Source organism: Lissotriton helveticus, chromosome 7 (genome assembly GCF_964261635.1).
Source record: "Lissotriton helveticus chromosome 7, aLisHel1.1, whole genome shotgun sequence".
In the NCBI taxonomy this organism is placed as follows: Eukaryota; Metazoa; Chordata; class Amphibia; order Caudata; family Salamandridae; genus Lissotriton; species Lissotriton helveticus.
Window position 1 is genome coordinate 858,180,917 of NC_136068.1, and position 18,411 is coordinate 858,199,327.

The 18,411-nt window shown below is 43.2% G+C and overlaps 1 protein-coding gene across 2 annotated transcripts in view; it reads right to left on the reverse strand.

Annotated features, from left to right (window-relative positions):
- The window catches only part of DOCK2 (dedicator of cytokinesis 2), a 2,042,522-nt gene that overhangs the window by 258,896 nt on the left and 1,765,215 nt on the right, over positions 1-18,411 (reverse strand). For both annotated transcript variants that reach the window (XM_078653374.1, XM_078653373.1), the window contains exon 34: positions 16,572-16,657. In XM_078653374.1, the coding sequence (XP_078509500.1) occupies positions 16,572-16,657 (86 nt within the window). The remainder of the gene's footprint in view (positions 1-16,571; positions 16,658-18,411) is intronic.

Here is an 18,411-nt window from a genome sequence, read left to right on the forward strand (position 1 = left end):
GTGATGCGGTCCGCAAGCAAACGATGCGGCGATCTCACCCAGCTATGACAGGCTCTGCGATGACACTCGCAGCGATGTTCGATTTTCCCGCACCGGTCTGGTGCGTCCTGCAAACGAAGGATGCGACGTCTCTGGCAGCGGCGTCAGGCGCTGCGACGATCTCGACCTCCGTAGCGGCGGGAAACTTCTCGCACTGGCGGGGATTTGAATTTGAATTTAAAAACATTTATTTAGCGCAGCTTTTACCAGGCGGTTTCATGGCGCTTTACAGATAATAACCAATATCAGCAGGAAAAAAAGACTATGCAGCGAAAACTCGGGAAAAAAGCAGAGTTTTTAGACTTTTTCGGAACTCTAGATAGGAGGATGAAGTGCGAAGACGCACAGGGAGAGAGTTCCAGAAAACTGGGGCGAGAGTCGCAAATTTAGCGCCACCAGCTTTCTGCTTTTTAAAACGGGGAGTAGCCAGAAGTGCCATGTGGGTAGAACGGAGTTCTCTCCCAGGCAGATAGGGCTTAATAGCTGAGCAAATAAACTCAGGGGCAGTGCCCATCCTGGCCTGGAAGGTGAGACAACCGAGTTTAAATAAGGCTCGCTCTCTCACAGGCAGCCAATGTAATGCCTGTAACAGAGGAGTGGTGTGATGATGTTTGGGCAGGCCGTAGATCAGGCGAGCAGCCTGATTCTGCACTAGTTGCAGGCGATGGATGGCATAGGCCGGCGCGCCATTATAAATTATGTTACCATAATCAATGCGCGAAAGCACCATTGCCATCACAATGATTTTCAGTGCCGGGAGGGAAAACAAATGGGAGATCTTCCTGATTGTCCTAAGGGAGAAAAAACAAGAGGAAATCACTGCACTAACTTGGGAATGGACAGTAAGTTGTGAATTAAGAAAGATTCCTAAGGTTTTGACTTTGGGGACCGGAAGTGGGGGGACACCAAGTGACAGGGGCCAGTGGGAAGGGGACCAGGGACTGCAACCACCTCCCGTCAGGACCAGTTCAGTCTTATCCGGATTTAATTTGAGGTGGTTGCAGTTCATCCAGTCCTGAATAAACCGCATGACTGTTTGAACATTCTGAGCAGATGAGGGGGAGTGAGAAAGATTGAAGATTAGCTGGAGGTCATCGGCGTAGTTAAACACCGTGACCTCGAGCTGCTGTAACATAAAAATGAGGGGGAAGATGTATAAATTAAACAGAAGGGGGGAAAGTGAAGAGCCCTGGGGAACACCACATACCACCTCACAAGGGGCGGCAGTAAACCCAGCTAGGTGAACAGCTTGGGCTCTCTCACTCAGGAAGGACTCGAGCCACGAGAAGGCTAGGTCCTCTATACCCGCCGCCCTGACACGGGTGAGAAGGATGGAGTGGTCCACCGTGTCAAAAGCGGCGGGATGCGCTCCGCAAGCGAGCGATGCGACATTTTTTAATTTCAGAAGTCTCTCAAGCTCAGTTTCAAGCTTCCCAGCACAGGTACAACTTCCAGAGGCCCCACAACTGGATCCAGCACTGTAGGAAGGACAGAACTCTCTCAGCAGAGTTCAGGAAAGCTGGGGGTGAAGTCCTTTTGTTCCTGGGACTTCAAAAACAGGGAGCCAGCTCTTCTCATGCCCTTGGAGATTCCTTCAAGCAAGGGGACACAGCACAAAGCAAAGTCCTTCCCCTCTCCTTGGCAGCAAAGCAACAGGTCAGTCCAGCAGAGCAACAGCAGGACAGTCTTCCTTCTTCAGTTTCAGCTTTCTCCTTGGCAGAGGTTCCTTCTTGATTCCAGGATGATCTAATTTTCTGTTGTCAGGGGTCCTGTACTTATACCCCTAAAGTCTTTGTTCTCTTGGTGCATGTGGGTCCTGAGCCCGGTCTAAACCAGTTCTGGGTGGATCCTGAGCACTTTGTTTTGCTGGCTTCATCTTTCCTTTCAGAGTGAGGGGCAGGGTCCTCAGCCGCCCAGCAGGAGGTGGAGCCAGCATTGTGGAAGGCAGGCACAGCCCTATTCAGGCCCAGGTGCTAACTCCTCCCACCACTCCAGTTGCAATTGCAGTAATTCAGCCTAGTGACACCGCGTTTGACACCCTGTCCCCCTCCATCTTGGCCACGTGACTCGGTGAGATGGGAGTGGAAGGATCAGCTCTGGGTCTCCTGACATCCTTTCTTAACCACCGTGCCCAAAAGGTCAAACTGGGTGACTTCCTTTCTCCGGCCAAGTCTTTGCATTGTGGGGTCCCGCAGGGCACTTCCCTGAGCCCTACACTTTTTAACATTTATGTGGCCCCACTTGCAAGACTGGTTAGATCCTATGGCCTGGAAGTCCTGTCGTATGCCGACGACACTCAGATAATGGTCTCCTTATCCCATTCTGTGGAGTCCTCGGCCTTGAATTTTAAGAACTGCATGGAAGCCGTGGCAGGCTGGATGACCTCGAATTTCCTCAAACTCAACGGGGAAAAAACTGAGGTCCTCGTCTTTGGGGGAAAACCGGATCTTTGGTCAGAGCAGTGGTGGCCTCCTGCTCTTGGCACCTGCCCCAAGCCCTCCCTCTCTGCTCGAAATCTGGGGGTAACCATTGATACCACTCTTGCTTTTGATAAGCAAGTAGGCAGGTCCGTCTCCACATGCTGTGGGGTATTAAGGATCCTCAGGAAACTCGCTCACTACCTCTCCCCAGATGCTTGGAAACAGATCTCAGTGGCCCTCATTTCCCCTCGCCTGGATTACTGTAATGCCCTCTACCCTGGCATAAACAAAAAATTGATTCATCGTCTCCAAATTGTCCAGAATGCTGCAGCCAGGTTTGTTGTGGATGCCCCCAGACGGGCTTCCATCTCGGGGATTAGAAAGATCTCCACTGGCTGCCAGTACAGGCAAGGATCAATTTCAAGGTTTTTATCCTCACTTACCGTGCTCTTCACGGTCTGGGTGCTGAGGACATTGGATCCCTTGTATCCTTCTACACTCCCGGCAGGGACCTGCGCTCAGCTCATAAAAACCTTTTGATTACACCTCGTATTGCCACGGCAAGGTGGGGAGGGAGAGCTTTTTTTCCCTTGCCCCCAAACTGTGGAACACGCTTCCCGCTAATCTTAAGGCTCAGCCGTCTCTTGTTCTTTTTCAAAAAAATCTTAAGACCTGGTTTTTCTCAGAATTCTACCTGTAAGCTGTTCTCCTCTGGGTTGCTTTTTTGATCTTTCAGCTTGTTTCCACCTTCTGCGCCTTGATGCCTACGGGTTAAGTAGCACCATACAGATTTACCTTCATTCATTCATTCATAGTGCTGACTCATCCAGCCTCCTGGGGAATCCCCCAGCCCCTGTCACTCTCAAATCAGACAGTCAATACACAAACAGGCCCAGGCACACAGAAGGGTCTGACAAGAGAACAGCAACTTTCTAAAAGTGCTGTTCTCAAACACAGGATTTAAAAACAACCTTGCCTAAAAGATGTGTTATTAAATTCTGAGTTCAGGGATACTAGATACTTATGTCCTATCTTGTTCCTATGGGAAGAAATGCTGTTAACCACTGTAGCCAGCATCCCCCATGTTAACCTATGGAGCAAGATAGCCTTACAGTAGTGAAACACGAAAATGGCTGCCATTCACTACCAGAGCATGTCACCTGCACTAGTACATGCTCTACCTTTTACATACACTGCACTCTGCCCAGGGGGGTACCTTGGGCCTTCCATAGGGGTGACTGATGCGCACAAAAAGGGAAGGGTTAGGCCTGGTCAGTGGGGACACTGACCAGGAGGACATGGCAGTTCTAAACTGCACACAGGCACTGCAGTGTCAGGCCTGAGACATCATTTTAGGGCTACTCCTGTGGGTGGCACAATCAGTGCTGCAGGCCCACTAGTAGCATTTGTCATCACCAGCCCTGGCACACTCAGTGCACTTTACTAGGGACTTCATGGTGATACAAATATGCCAAACATGTATATTCAATCAGAATAACAATTTACATAGGGAGCACTTACACTCTGGCACTGATCAGCAGTGGCAGAGTGTCCAAAGCATCTAAACCAGCAAAAACGAAATCCAGCACAGCATAAAAAATACAGGAGGTAGAGGCAAAAAGATAGGGGAAACCACGCCAAAGATGCCAGGTCTAACAATTTCCATGAATAGAGGAGTCTACTGTACCATCTACTGCGGTCTGACAGGAAAGTTAAATAAGCTGAATAGGATAATCTAATGCAAAGTTGCTATATTACTGTTTAGCTGTACTGTAGTGCATAGTGTCCGTCAGCCAGCAACACCAGGCAAGAACGGAATACGGGAACTTCAACAAAAATAATGTACCTTCTTACACTTCATGCTCCAAGGCAATCGAACACAAAAGGGACGTTTATGCCAGAGAAACTATTTGGGGTTGGAGGTAGGAGAACAAGCAAGTGTTCATCACCTCAGCTTCATAACTGTTCCAGAGGGTGAGAAACATACACCCCTTGATATAATAATACATCTCCCTACCATCATTTATAATGACAAATATTTTTGATTGTTGTGCAAAGATCCCATCTCAGTGGCGTACAAGGCTTCAATTGCCTTTTACATGTGATATATGACCTATTGCCTCCCTAATATTAGTGACTCTTTTAGTTACCCAGACCATCATTTCAGAGATGCGGAAAAAGGCCTGGGCAAAATTTAAATTACGCCAGAGTAAATAGAGTAATTTTAGCAATGAAGCATTTTTCTTGTGATGTGAAAGTACTGAAATTTTGCAATGACTCAATTTTCAGTAATTAAGAGTATTTTGGGGCACAAATCCAACCACAGGATCACAGGAACAACGATCTACGAGAAAGTGAGCAGATGCTGGCTAATGCTGTTGGTGTCCTGTATCATCCAGTTCTATTTTCCAAGCACAAAATGTATCCTTGGGCCCTTTTAGGACACTAGGATGCATTTTGCACTAAATGCTGGATTATGCTTCTCACATAATTAGAGTCATTTTGCTCTAATAACGAGTGATTATACAAGAGAGATCTATGCCAGCTATGCCCAACCCTGGAAAAAATGAGCCAATACTTACACTGCAATAATAAATGTATTAATGTAAATTATTTATAAATCTTGACCCCTGATCATCCACACCAAGTGCTATGCAATCCATTATTTTAAAGTGGCTGCAAGGAAACCTATCTTCGCTAAAGAAATAAAACACCATACATAAATATTTAAATACTATAATAAATGCCTTTCAGGGATTGCGAGTTTCCAATGCAAGCTGTTATATGAAGGGATTTTACTGCCCAAAGAGCAAGTATGAAGAGCATGATCCTTGGGTTGAGAAGCCTGCACACTAACCAGCCCTGGCTCATTAAAGCGCTGTTGAGCGGCAAATGTCACATGGATTCTAGCTGAGTACTCACATCGTAAAAAAGAGTGCCTCTGGGCAGGTAATTATGAATGCACTCATTATCCGACATCTATCTTTGTTTTCTCACGTTCTCTGCAGCTAGCTGCTTCAACAGAACTCATGATTTTGCCGGTAGTGTATTGTTTTATTATGATGATATATTTGACTAAACGTGTAAAATGTAGTTCGTTCAGTGCATTTTTATATTTTCCTTCGAGTATTATCAGGAGTGAGGCCGTCACGTTTTAAAATGGCAGGTAGGAAGCATAATGTTACTTCTGAAAATGAATGCTTATTGCAACAGCGCCAAGGTGGGAAGAAGGGTTCATGATCAATGTTGTTTGTAAAAAGAATGTAGACGACCCCATAACACCTGTCTTTGTTTTATATTTCAGGCACATCCTAAAAATGACCAAAAAAAAAAAGTTACAAATCCCATACCCCCTACATTCAGAATAGGGGGAATTGCGTTTAGAAAAACCATGATTGAGCTGTTTACTCTGAACAACTTGAAGAAAAATACTAACAATTGACATATTCAACTGTATCTGCTTTCGACTGAAACGAACCAGCAGCCTTTTCTCTGACTTGTGTTCTGAAAGAAAAAAGGAGATCTGGAAAGGATTTCAATTCCAGATAATAAAATACATTGGTATTTAGAAGTATAGTATACTCGGAGGTTCACCGTTTGTCTCAAATAACTCGTCCTGTCATTGAAAGGTTTTTGTCAGTGTGGGTAAAAAGTTTACGAATATGAGGTGAGGGGCTTTGCTTCTTCGATGTGGACTTAAATTTTTGCTTTGGGAAATAATGCTTTGTGGAAACAGTGTTATGAAGTCTTGCTCTGAACTTTAGCGAATATTACATTTGGGACAACTAGATTGGCTACTGAGTTTCACACTTGCACATGATCATTAGATTTGTTGCAATGCACTTATCACAGCACATCACATAAAACACCTGTGCATTTTTCTTAGTAGAATCATACTCTCATCCCCTCGGTTTGCTTTGTGTAAATATTTCACACTTGAAGACATAAATGACAGTTAAAATGTGGCCAGATGTTTATAGAAAACATATCACATTTTTGTTGGAAGGTGGGTTATAGGGAGTGGTAGGAAGGCACCTAACACCAGCAACGAAATGCCACCAACACGGTACTGGGTCCTACATAGGGTCTCTATAAATTAGTCCCTTGCTCAACCTTTGGTAGCCGACACCGAGCAATAAGGCTTAACTTAGCAGACAGGCATGTTAAATCTCCACTACAGTGATATGTAAGGCACAACACACAATAAAAATCCCACACCAATTTATAAACATAGGAGATATTTTTATCTTTAAAACAACACCAAAACCATGAAAAGCCAATGTAGGGAACCAGAGATATGAATAAACACTTTCTAGTGCTCAGAAACAAATAACGCCACTTCTGGACATCTGGTCACCCTTGACCGGGACCCAGTCAAAAGTTTGAGACTGACTGTGATGAAGCCCTACTCGGATACCCCACATGGTAGGCATCGGTCAAAATGTTACCTTCGGACTTTTCTGGAGCTTTTTCCACTGAGGGCCCTTGCTGCTCATCACCAGTCTGGATTCAGTGAGGGTTCGACGACATGACTTTCAGGGAGCTCCTGGTCAAACTCTGGAAGTCGGACCTCCGGTGCGCTTCAGCAGGATGAACCTGGATTCCGGGCCATGTTGGCTCTCGTGGTCGGGTCGATCTCCTCCTGGAGCTATTGCTAAAAAGTTTCCCAAACTTTCCCAAACTTCAGGAGGGGCTTCGAGAAGGTCTCCTGGTGTGTTCCAAGTTTTCAAATCCCACACCTGAGGGTCTGGGATCTCCTAGATAATCCTTGTCCGGCCCTGACTTCATTTCCCACACTGCATTTGGTCAACCCCTTAAAACTCCACTGGACACACTAGATGGAGGGGAACTCTGGCTGGAGAAGGCTCCGTTAAGCTCTGTTAATGTGTCGCTACAGGGAGTCCACTCCTTACTCCTTCTTGAAGAAAGGCAAAGTCATCAAAGGAGTAGTCTCAGATAGTGCTACAGACCTAGTCTTCACCATGCAGGCCCATGGGTGCTGATCAGGATTCCAGCAGAACAATTCTCTTTTTACTTGTAGTTTCAAGCAGCATAACTGAGAGGTTCTTCACCTCTCACATATTTATCCAGTGTTCTCTGATGACTTGCAGGGGAGCACCCGTGTCCAATGAGGAGCAGGGCAACTTCCTCCAAATTGTGGCATAGACTTGTCCCAGGAAGCACTATTCTCTCAAAATTCATCATGAAATTTCAGCACAGCAGCAAGAGCTAACCAACCAAACTCAGAGTATGGCTCATTTCCAGAACCTCCTCCACTCACATTTGTGAATTCTATCCTTAAGTGTCCCATCTGACAGGGAGAGGGTGGGGCCTTGGCTGACAGGCTTGCTTGAGCTGCTGTTCTTTTGAAGCTGATGTTTTATGGCCCAAACCCCTGCTCTGGAATCCTGTGCCCCACAGAGCTCTCTTCATCAGATAGCCTCTGCCTGGCAAGGCCACTTATCACCTAATCAAGGCACCCTGACTAATCCCCTCAGGGCTGACCAAAAGGGGAAGAGTGCTAGAGGCTGGATTTTGGCTTATGGAAAAGAAAGTCTTTTAACTACTATTCTGTACAAGTTACTATAAATTCAACAATTCCAACTGGCTGGAGTTATTAATACCATTCTGTTCTGCCTTTGAATAATATTTTCACACTCTCCTAGCAATAGTTATGCATCCATAACATATTGCCATGTTAGCCTATGTGGCCAACTATCTTCAAGAGGTAAAAACAATGAAATGTGCAATTTCTTCATCACAGGGTTTATAAAATCTCTTTTATAAAGCCCCGGGGTGGGGAGGGTCCTACTACACAGAAACGACGTTGGTAATTATTTCACAGTGCCCACAGCATAATAGTCAAATTTGTAGTGAATTTCCTACACTGGGGAAACATACAATGGGCAGCTTTCACTCACCAGGGTATATAAAACCTCCTACATAGGGACCCTACTTATAGTTACATGACCCCTCAACCCTGGAACACCTAGGGAATACCTTGGGTGTACCAACAATATACACATAAGGTAGATTATCACTTTGAAAGTGCCCATACCACCAAAGTTAAGTTTGCAAGGACTTTTACCTTACAAAGCAGTGCTGCAACAAAGGGCTGCTTTTAAAAGGATCTCAGACTCTCAGCAATGCACACATGCAAGTGCAACAAAGGCTTCTGGCCTCTAAACTACTGTGCCCTATTATACACTTGGAACCTATAGGTAGTTTGCATCCCCTGACCCTATTATCTACTAGAGACATATAGGGTAGGCCATGTCAAATATAAGTGTATCTAAATGTATGTGTTTGTGTTTAACAAAGCAGTGGGCCTGGGCCTGACTAGAAGAGGCCAGGACAGTCAGAGTCAGCTACCAACAGTTCCATTCAGCATCAAAAAATGGGGTTGAGCAGGCCAAAAAGGTGACTTTCTAACAAATGTATTGTCTGATTTAATTTAAAATGATTGAAATGTAAAGGCATTTTATATACTAATGCACAATACAGGAGGAAACATTGATATCAGCCACATGAACAAGTACTTGCTTCAATAATACTCTTTTAAATGAGGATTTGTAAATGTATGGTATTTTCCATGGCAGGTTTAGAGCAATGGAGTTGGTAGGAGGCTGATCATTAGAAATTCATCACTCCACAAGCAATTTCATGCAATGCTCCTTTTGGATTCAATCGGGATCCTCAAGAGCATGTGAACATGTTAGCACAATCCGTTTTCTATTTACAACTGCCTTTAGTTTTCAAGGGACTTTGCAGTCTAGGCAGTCTTAATGTTTCTAATGGGCTTCTATGTGCTTCAAAAATAGGTTGTAACAAAACCTCTATCTCTGGCACGATTACTGCGACTGAATCATTCTAATGGACCCTGTGAAAGATCCCCTTGAGGCATACTGAAAGACCCGGTTATTACAGAAGATTGACCTCAGATTCCTCACATGCAATAATTAGTGACAGGCTATGTTGCAAGCACTGGAAAATAAGGATTGTTTTAGTCTGCTAGCTCCCAAACTTAAAGGTGATACCCAAATAGGGATATTAAAGTTCTCTAGAGAGAACGTTTTGCATGAAATAGTTATTTCTGCCCTGGTTGATTGACATTTAAGTATTACAGGATCTCTCCATGATGTAGTCGGTTAATAAGGGACATTAATACTGTGTGGGCAAATGTGATCCTTCATGTTTGTGACTTGATTACGGTATACATTATGGGGTCATAACACATTGAATTGGGAAATTGGTTACTATGTGCTCGAAGATAGAGCTTGTTTGCTAATTGGCCCTTTTCAAATAAATCAATTCATAAATCAATTCATGTGACATAAGATTGCTAGAGCACACTGTACCTAGTTGTGGGTGGGAGGACTGATGTCCATTTTCTACATAATTTTGTTTTGATAGCTTTTAGAGTACGCTGGTTGGTAAGGGAGAGGTATTTCTAAATGTCTTGAAATTTTAACCTATACATGAATGTTTTCTTTGCTGAATAGAATATAGTACTGGTACTAATAGTTTTCTTCACAATAGTCGGGCATTCTCACCTATCTTGTAGAAACTTTTGATTAAACATGGGCACACTGTTTGGCTTCTTGGTGTAGTAATGGGACCACTCTCACCTTTTCCAAATGACTCTTATAGAACACAAATACATATAATGTGGAGAATATATTTGGGTGTAATCACGAAGCAGACTAATTATTGTTGTGATATTTTGGCTGCTTTGTATGATGGTTAACACATTATTGTCAACAGTGTTTTTGTTATGTCACTATGAGGCTCTGGTGATGGTCAGTTGATACATAATATGGTATGATGCAACTGTATGATTATATGTTTTTCTAGCCCTGAAGAAGTCGAGGCATAATGGCCTGTATGGACCATGTGCTGGCTAGAGGCACGTTTGTGCCATTTTGGTGGGAGAAGTTTCCTAATAGGGACAGTAAAAAATTTGGAACCTTCTTCCAATCTCGGTAAAGAGCAGTACATCGCTTATGTCTTTTAGAAGAGCGCTGAAACCCTGACTCTTCTCCAACTGATTCAGCCTGTATTCCACACCAGCATCACTCTGTCCTACCAACTCTAGCGCCAAGATGCCCCTGAGCATTCATGAGCTGTACAAATGTATCAATCAAATCAAATCAATCAAATTAAATCAATCATTTTGGAAAAAGAAATAGAGAGCACCCTGACTACACTTTAACAAAGAGTATCTACAAGAGTTCCTCCATAGTGCTCACAGTGAATGTAATCAATTTGGACTGAGCTCCAGAAACATAATGGGGTTTAGGGTACCCCCACATTTCTCTAGTTGAGGCACATTGAGCACTTTTTTTGGAACAATTCAAACTTGGGTGTGTTTTGCAATAGCATATATATCTGCTATAGCCACCTTTTGGATTATGTCAGTATAATGAATGCTTTTAAAGCTAATTACATCAAAGGGTAGCTCATGTTGTAAAAAAAGGCAAGATGCGGGGTAGGGTAGAATCAGAAAACATGGTATTGATTAATGGCGCTCTTTGTGCTGTCATGCACATCTGTATGCATGAAAACACATTACTAGTCTATCAGATCAATTGTTTCCAAGTAGCATCTGGGCTGAGTAGACTGCAGTTGTCTGTGGGTTCAGGCTCTAGTGTCCTGTAGGAACTGTGCTTCATTTCCCGCTACCTTTAAATAGTGTTCCATGTCCAGGTTGCCTCTAGTTTTCTGCATGGTTTCTGTTGTTTGCTGTGGTATTGCATTGTATAATGTTTTCTTTTACGACACTCATCCTCTCAGAGTTTCTCCACGAGTAACTGCTTAAGCTAGCATGTTCATCTTTATCTGCAGCAGTACTTGTCCTGTGCAGTATTGCAAGCTAATGCCAGATGTTAGTCTGGTGCCATCTGCCTCTCATAGAGCTCTAGGGATGGAGTCATAAATACCTAAAACATTGGTAACATACTTTTGTATTTGCTTCATTGGTGTGCTGAAAATGCCTACTTGTTTTCTACCCATCCTGAAATTTCAAAAACAACTCTGGCGTGGGTTAATAGTGTACATTTGTGCAATTGCAAGTCACTCAAAGTTTCCTCTTAACCTCACTCACATCTCTATCAGGCTGGTTTTCACAGCAAGACTCACTTCAAGAATACTGCTGAATTATATAACCAATGGCATCAGAGAGAACTCCGCAAAGACGATTACTAATTAAATAAACAATACTGGCCAATAACCAATTGGGTCAGTGACTCAGATACTGTTTTTGTGTATCTGTAATGAAATGGCTGCTTGTATTTATGCAAATCCGTAGAATCCATTTCCATCTTCACCATTAATATGTACAAACTCACAATTCATTACATTTTAGCATACATCATGCTTATATTTTAAATTGAACTGTATGGAATGGCTAATATAAGTGCAAATTACGTTTCAAGGTCTGTTCTGTAGGATGAGATGTGAGGTGTTTAACTGCTATGGTAGATGACTGGGTCACAGTTGTGTCTAGTCTAAGAAAATATAGCCCAGAATTCTTATATCTTATACAATTTTTTATATTGTATGAGATATGTCACCTCATCCAAGTCATCTGCAAACTTGGATTTTCTAAAGCTTCTTCAAAACTATTTTGTCTCAGTTTGAGTTACTCTTCCCAGAGCCATCAGAAAGGCCTAAAATAAACAAGGTTTTAAATACGGCTACTGTCATGGAGTTCTAAAGCTAAGCACCACTAGTAGGTATTCTCTTATACTTCATTCACTGTTTGTCAGATGAAGAGTACATTCTGACAGTTAGTGCAAGCATTCTATTGCCTGAAACAAAAAGGCACATGCACTCATACAACATCTACATATGTGGTGTGGAGACAAAGAACATTTTGATCCATAAATACTGCAAGAGAAAGCGCAGGAATAAAGCACATTAAAAAAATGTGCAAACATCAGTGGAGAGTGATTGTCTCGAAATAAACCCTCATTGAAATTGATGTCAACTAATTCTGACCTTAGCAGTTCTGGAGAAGACCACATTGAAATTAAAAACATCACCTTCTAGAAATATGTCCATAGAATTAAAACATTCTTAAAATAGATAATAGTCTTCCGAAATCAGTATCTTGCCTCATTTAATACACTGGGTTGGTCTGATCACTATTTAGTCCCTATGTCGATTCACAATATCATGCCGGTGCGCATTCTAGTGAATACCTTTTCTATTAAACGCCCCTGGCATAAACTGAATTGGAAACAATTTGAAATCCATCTTGCCGCCACCTCTCCAGCAATTCCGGCTGACCCTAATGAGGCCAATTTGGTCTTCTCCAATTGGATTACTCAGCCTTTGGATGGCCTTATTCCAGCCAAGTTGTCCATGAACCGTCAGACTAAATCTAACCCTTGGTACAACATTAAATTAGCTGCCTTACGTAAGATCTGCAAGAAGCTGGAGAGAACCTGGAGACAGGACTTTGATCCTACCTCCAAGGATCTCTACTGCGCTGCCGTAAGGCGATACCATAGGGCCATCCAAGTTGAGCGTGCAGCATTCTACGCAGAGCAAATCAGCAAGAGCATTAATCCGGCTAGGAGCATTTTTACGATAGTCTGTGATCTCAAAACCCAGAAAGACGCCGTAGGCTCGCTGTTTACCTCCAACCGGCAGTGCAATAAGCTGGCAGCCTTCTTTGTCAAGAAGGTTGAGGACATTTATAAAAGCTTCCCTACGTTCCTTACAGGCACACCTGAAACATCCTGCGACTCCACTAATGGCATCCTTAAGGCTTTTCCCCCCATTACTCAAGAGGTTCTACTCACATTTTGTTCCAAAGTTAAGTCAGGTTTCCCTGCAGACCCTCTGAAGCCTGACCAATTCCGAAAAATTCTTCCTACCATCATACACTCAGTGGAACAGGTGATCAACGGGTCCCTGAGTGCAGCGGTCGTGCCCATGGCTTGGAAACAGGCCAGGGTAATACCGCTGCTTAAGAAACCTTCTTTAGACCCCAAAAAAACAGAAAGCTTTCGGCCTATCACCCTGTTACCTTGGACTGCGAAGATTACAGAGGCTTACATCAATCCCCTTCTTACAGTATATCTTACTGCAAATCATAGGCTTGACCCCTCTCAAAATGGTTTCCGCCTCGGCCACAGCACTGAGTCAGCGCTCTTGGCCATGACAGAACATCTTTGGAAAGCCTTAGACGCGGGGCAGACGTCGACACTGATCCTTTTGGATCTCAGTGCAGGGTTTGACACGGTTTCTCATGCCATTCTGCTGAGTCGTCTGACAAAGGCTGGAGTTATTGGCTCAGCATTTAAGTGGCTGTCATCCTTCCTTGTGGACATGACGTTTCAGGTGATTGTCCCCCCTTTTGCTTCTAGTACTCTTCCTATAGGTCAAGGGGTCCCCAAAGGCTCGTTCCTGACCCCTCTGCTCTTCAATCTCAATGTTAAACCTCTGGCTGGAGTAGCCAAGAGCAGAGGGCTGACCATGGTCTCTTATGCCGATGATACACAGTAGGTGGTGGCTCTCTTGAGCGACCCCAAGCAGGACGCCATGAAATTTCAGGACGACCTCTTGGCAGTTGCCGAGTGGATGACCACCAACTGTCTCAAACTGAATGCCAACAAGTCGGAGGTGTTGCTGGTGGGAGGGAACCATGACCACTGGAACAAGTTATGGTGGCCAAAGAGTTTAGGCACAGCCCCTGTCCCTAAGCCTGCAGTATAGAACCTAGGGGTCTGGAGGTATCCTTCACTCAATTTTCAGACTCAAATCAAAAAGGTGGCTGGAACTTGCTTTGGTCTGTTGCGTGGACTCAAACCCATCCTGGGCTTCTTTGATGCCCCGACAAGGCAGATCATCATCCAGGCCTTGATCCTTTCGAGACTCGACTATGCCAGCTCATTATGTCTGGGAGTCAACAAGTCTGAAACACAGAGGCTAAAGAGAGTTCAGAATGTGGAGGCAATAACCCTCCTTGGTCTGCGCAGATCCTGGTCAGTGACAATTGCCATTCGCTGCCTCCACTGGTTGCCTGCGGCCAGGCGAATTGATTTAAGGCATTGTGTATAGTCTACAAAATCCTGAAACTGGCTTCCCCGCAAATCTTGACCGACCTTCTCTTATCCTATACACCCACGTGATTGCTTTGATCTATGGGACAATGCCTGGTAGGGATCCCCCGCGCGAGAAGGGTGTGTGCCGGAGGTCGCTCTTTTCGGAACAGAGCTGCCATTCTCTGGAATTCCCTGCCAGCCCATATTCGAGGGATCACTAACTATCTCCATTTCAGGAAAGCCATCAAATCATTTCTTTTTCCTTCTTTGTAGGCATCCCTATGCCTTTCTGTGCGTGGCTATTCTCTTACTGCTCAGCGCCGGGACGCCTCTTTGCTGGGGCAGCTGTCGCACTTTATAAACTCTTAACATAACATAACATTTGACCATATATTGCTAGTTTTAAAATGCAATACTCATCCCAAGAAAAGACCAGACTCAATTGTGTATGTGAGGGTACAAGGGTCCCATTACTCTCTTCAGATGGGAAGGTCTGCTAGGTACTATCACCATGCCAATTCTGTACAGAAAAACAAATCTATCTAGACCAACAGGGTAAAAATGGGCTACTTTATAGAAATCAACTTACTTGTCACCTCCCCCACTTTACCTGACCAGAGAGGGCATAATCCCTCTCTGCCTTGGCATCTCAGTAGTTGTATATTTTATGCAATTAGGGCATGCAACCTTTAAATTCACGTCATTTGTAAATTTACCACATTAGATGCCTCATTCCATGATGATTTATCTCTTTGCATGAACGTGCTTCCAACATGCCATGGTTTACATTTGTGTCTACAGTCTATGGATAGAATTTATGCGGTGTAAAACAGATTGATTTTGAGTATGAGCCAAATTGATGATTGATGGAGACTTATCACATGATGGAGCTTTACCGCATACTTTACATTTGTATTTTAAATTGAGTTGCTCATGATATGGTTAGTATAATTGCAACATATGTTTAAAGGTCTGTTTGGAAAGGATGAGATGTGAAACACAGTTGTGTCTAGTTGAAAAAAATGTCCTCCTGAATTTGAGAATCTTCTTAAAAGGACAGAATTCTGTTGGGAGTAAGTTTGGCTAATGCGAGTCATGTAGAAGAAGATGATTTTGATTCTTTTACAATATGCTAAACTGTTGAATTTGGCACGACATTAACTGTAATAGTTCAATGTGTTGGTTAGGGATGGGGTGTGACCTCAGAGAATAAGTTTGTGAACAAGCACACAGATGATTTTATTCGACTCCTTGAGAAGCACTTATTGTACCCGGTGCAGAAAATGTATTTTTATTTTCTCCACCACTGAAAAACAATGCACTGATTTTATATGAGCTGTAATTTTGCCCCTACATTTTAGACAACAGGAATATTACTGTTGGATCTGTCAGATGCTATACTCTTAGGAGTAAGATGCCAGGTACCTCCAAAAATACAACGTTAGGACAATCCACTCTTAAAAAGCAATATGTGGAAGAGTTCTAATTGGGGAAGCCATGAAGGTCTAAAAACCAAGTTGTTCAATTCCAGAGTGCTGCAGTGCAAGTTCTACATGAGCATCTATATGTGAACAATTCTTTCAGGCCAAGAAGACAATTTTGCTTCTACCTACAGGATTCCTTATTTTGCCCTGCTTAGCTTCAGAACCATTTCAGTTGCCCACATCTTCACTGCTACTAGGTAGGTGAAGAAAGCCTGGAGGTGGTTGGCCGAGCCAGGTGAATGGTTTACTAGTAGTTGTAGACAATCAGCCTATGTCATTAGAGTTTACTTTTTACAAGTATATATTTTGAAGAAAATAAAAGAAAACACATCATCAATGCAAAATATGTGCCTGCTATTGACTGTCAGAATTTTGCCATAACATTTTAGGGAAAGAAAGGGGAATTTTGGTACAAGGTATCCTTTCCAGAGTGTTAGGTAATATAGGATTAGTATACAAAATATCTAGAGAGCCACTGTCCAGATGCATAGAATTTCTCATATTTCAACATCCCATTGGATACTTCAGCTTTAATATATATATAAGAATATCTACAATTATGTTTCCATTCTTACATTGACTCAAACAGCTGCATGTATTGTTCATCGCCACGTCCCCCTTCAACTTCATGGTCCAGTTTTAAAATAATTTCATTTTCAAACTGTAGAAATAAACAAACAATTATATTGATAAAATACCACTTTGGATGATAGTGTACACTATGTAGTTCAGGTGATCTGAGATATAAAACAAAAATGAAATCAAATGAATGAATGACTGGATTAAGCAATGTATTGACATTACTGAGGGCCTCATTTATGAAAAGTGACGCAACGCTGCGTGAAAACAGCGATGTGTCACTTTTGATGGCGCCCCCCCTTGCGACATGCTGGATGCGTCATATTTACAGTATGACACATCATGTGGCAAGGAGTTACAGATACATCAGTATTTCTGACGTATCTGTAGGTGCAAAAATGACTCATTGCTGGAGTGTGTCAGGAAAGTGACGCAACTCCTTCAATGGGTCATTTCACATGGGTAAGTCCCATTTCAAATGTGCCAGCATCAGTCTTACGCCTGCTGTGAGGCAGGAGTAAGATTTTGAAGGATTTGCATCCTAGAAGTGACACAGTTCAATCTCATATATTTCACTGCGTCACTTCTACGAGACTTACTTCTGTCAGACCGCCCACCCTGCATACATTATACCTGGCGCAGTTATAATGTGGCCCAGGGGGTTTACAAAGAGTCGCATCTACCTAGATGCGTCACTTTGTAACTATGACGCAACATGGCCCATTTTTTACCCTGCTGGTGCATCACACAAAATTAACATTTTTCTGTTCATCGCTGCAAGGTGCTTTCTGACGGTGATGACCAGAGGAAATTGACATCAGACTGTCAGCCCTGAACAGGGTGGGAGGGATGTTACCCTTACTTTAATGGCCAGCACTCCGTCAAGCATACGTTTTCTACTGACAGAGACATTGAGGGTACCGCCGATGGAAAGCTGATGATGTGCCCAACTCTAAATAAGGAGGCAGACCTGCAAGGAAAATGAGCCATAAAAACATGAAAACCTCATCCTACACATCACGAAGCACATCCAAGAGCCAAAAACACAACTAAGAAACCAACCTGAGCCTTGCCATCACATCCATTTCCATCACAAAATGCAGCCACACAAATCAACATGGCATGCATGTCTTCTTGGAACATGAACTGACCACAAACAACAGGAAACCCAAAACACCCAAGCAACAGTAATGCAATAATAATTTTGCATGGAATTACTCATTGACACACTCAGCATGTCCTCATAACATTGCCTCTACCTTCCAATGAACAATCGCTGTTCCTATATTCTGAAAGTAACCACTAAAGTTCTCATGAAATTTTGCACCAAGAAATTCAAAATCTTGGACCCCTTATACCAAAGAAATCACAGATGCATCTGTGCAATATGAAAAGCAGAAGACCCTCCCATACAAGCAAGAAGAAAACTCATCCTTAATTGTTAGTACCCAATCAATTTACTATATAACCCAGAATCAAAGTAAAGTGCAAATTGGTGAGAAATAGTGTGAACTCTGTGGCATACCCACCCATACTCAGTGGAAAATTTCCGGCATGGGTTCCAGCACTTGGAACCAGCACTTGCGACAGCTGCCACATGGTGGCTCTGGATACTTTAAAGATGAGCAGAACAGTTGATTATTATTTCAATAAGCATTTCAAACTAATACCTGACACCAAGCCAGTCTTATATCTTTAGGGGACTCGAACAGTGTGAATTGTCACACTTGCAGAAGTGTGAAAGTCAGTAGTAGCGTAGCTACTGTCATTGGAGTGCTGGCAGTTGCAATGGGTGGCGCCTGGCACTTATTTGCATTTTTTTTTACAAGTTAAGCA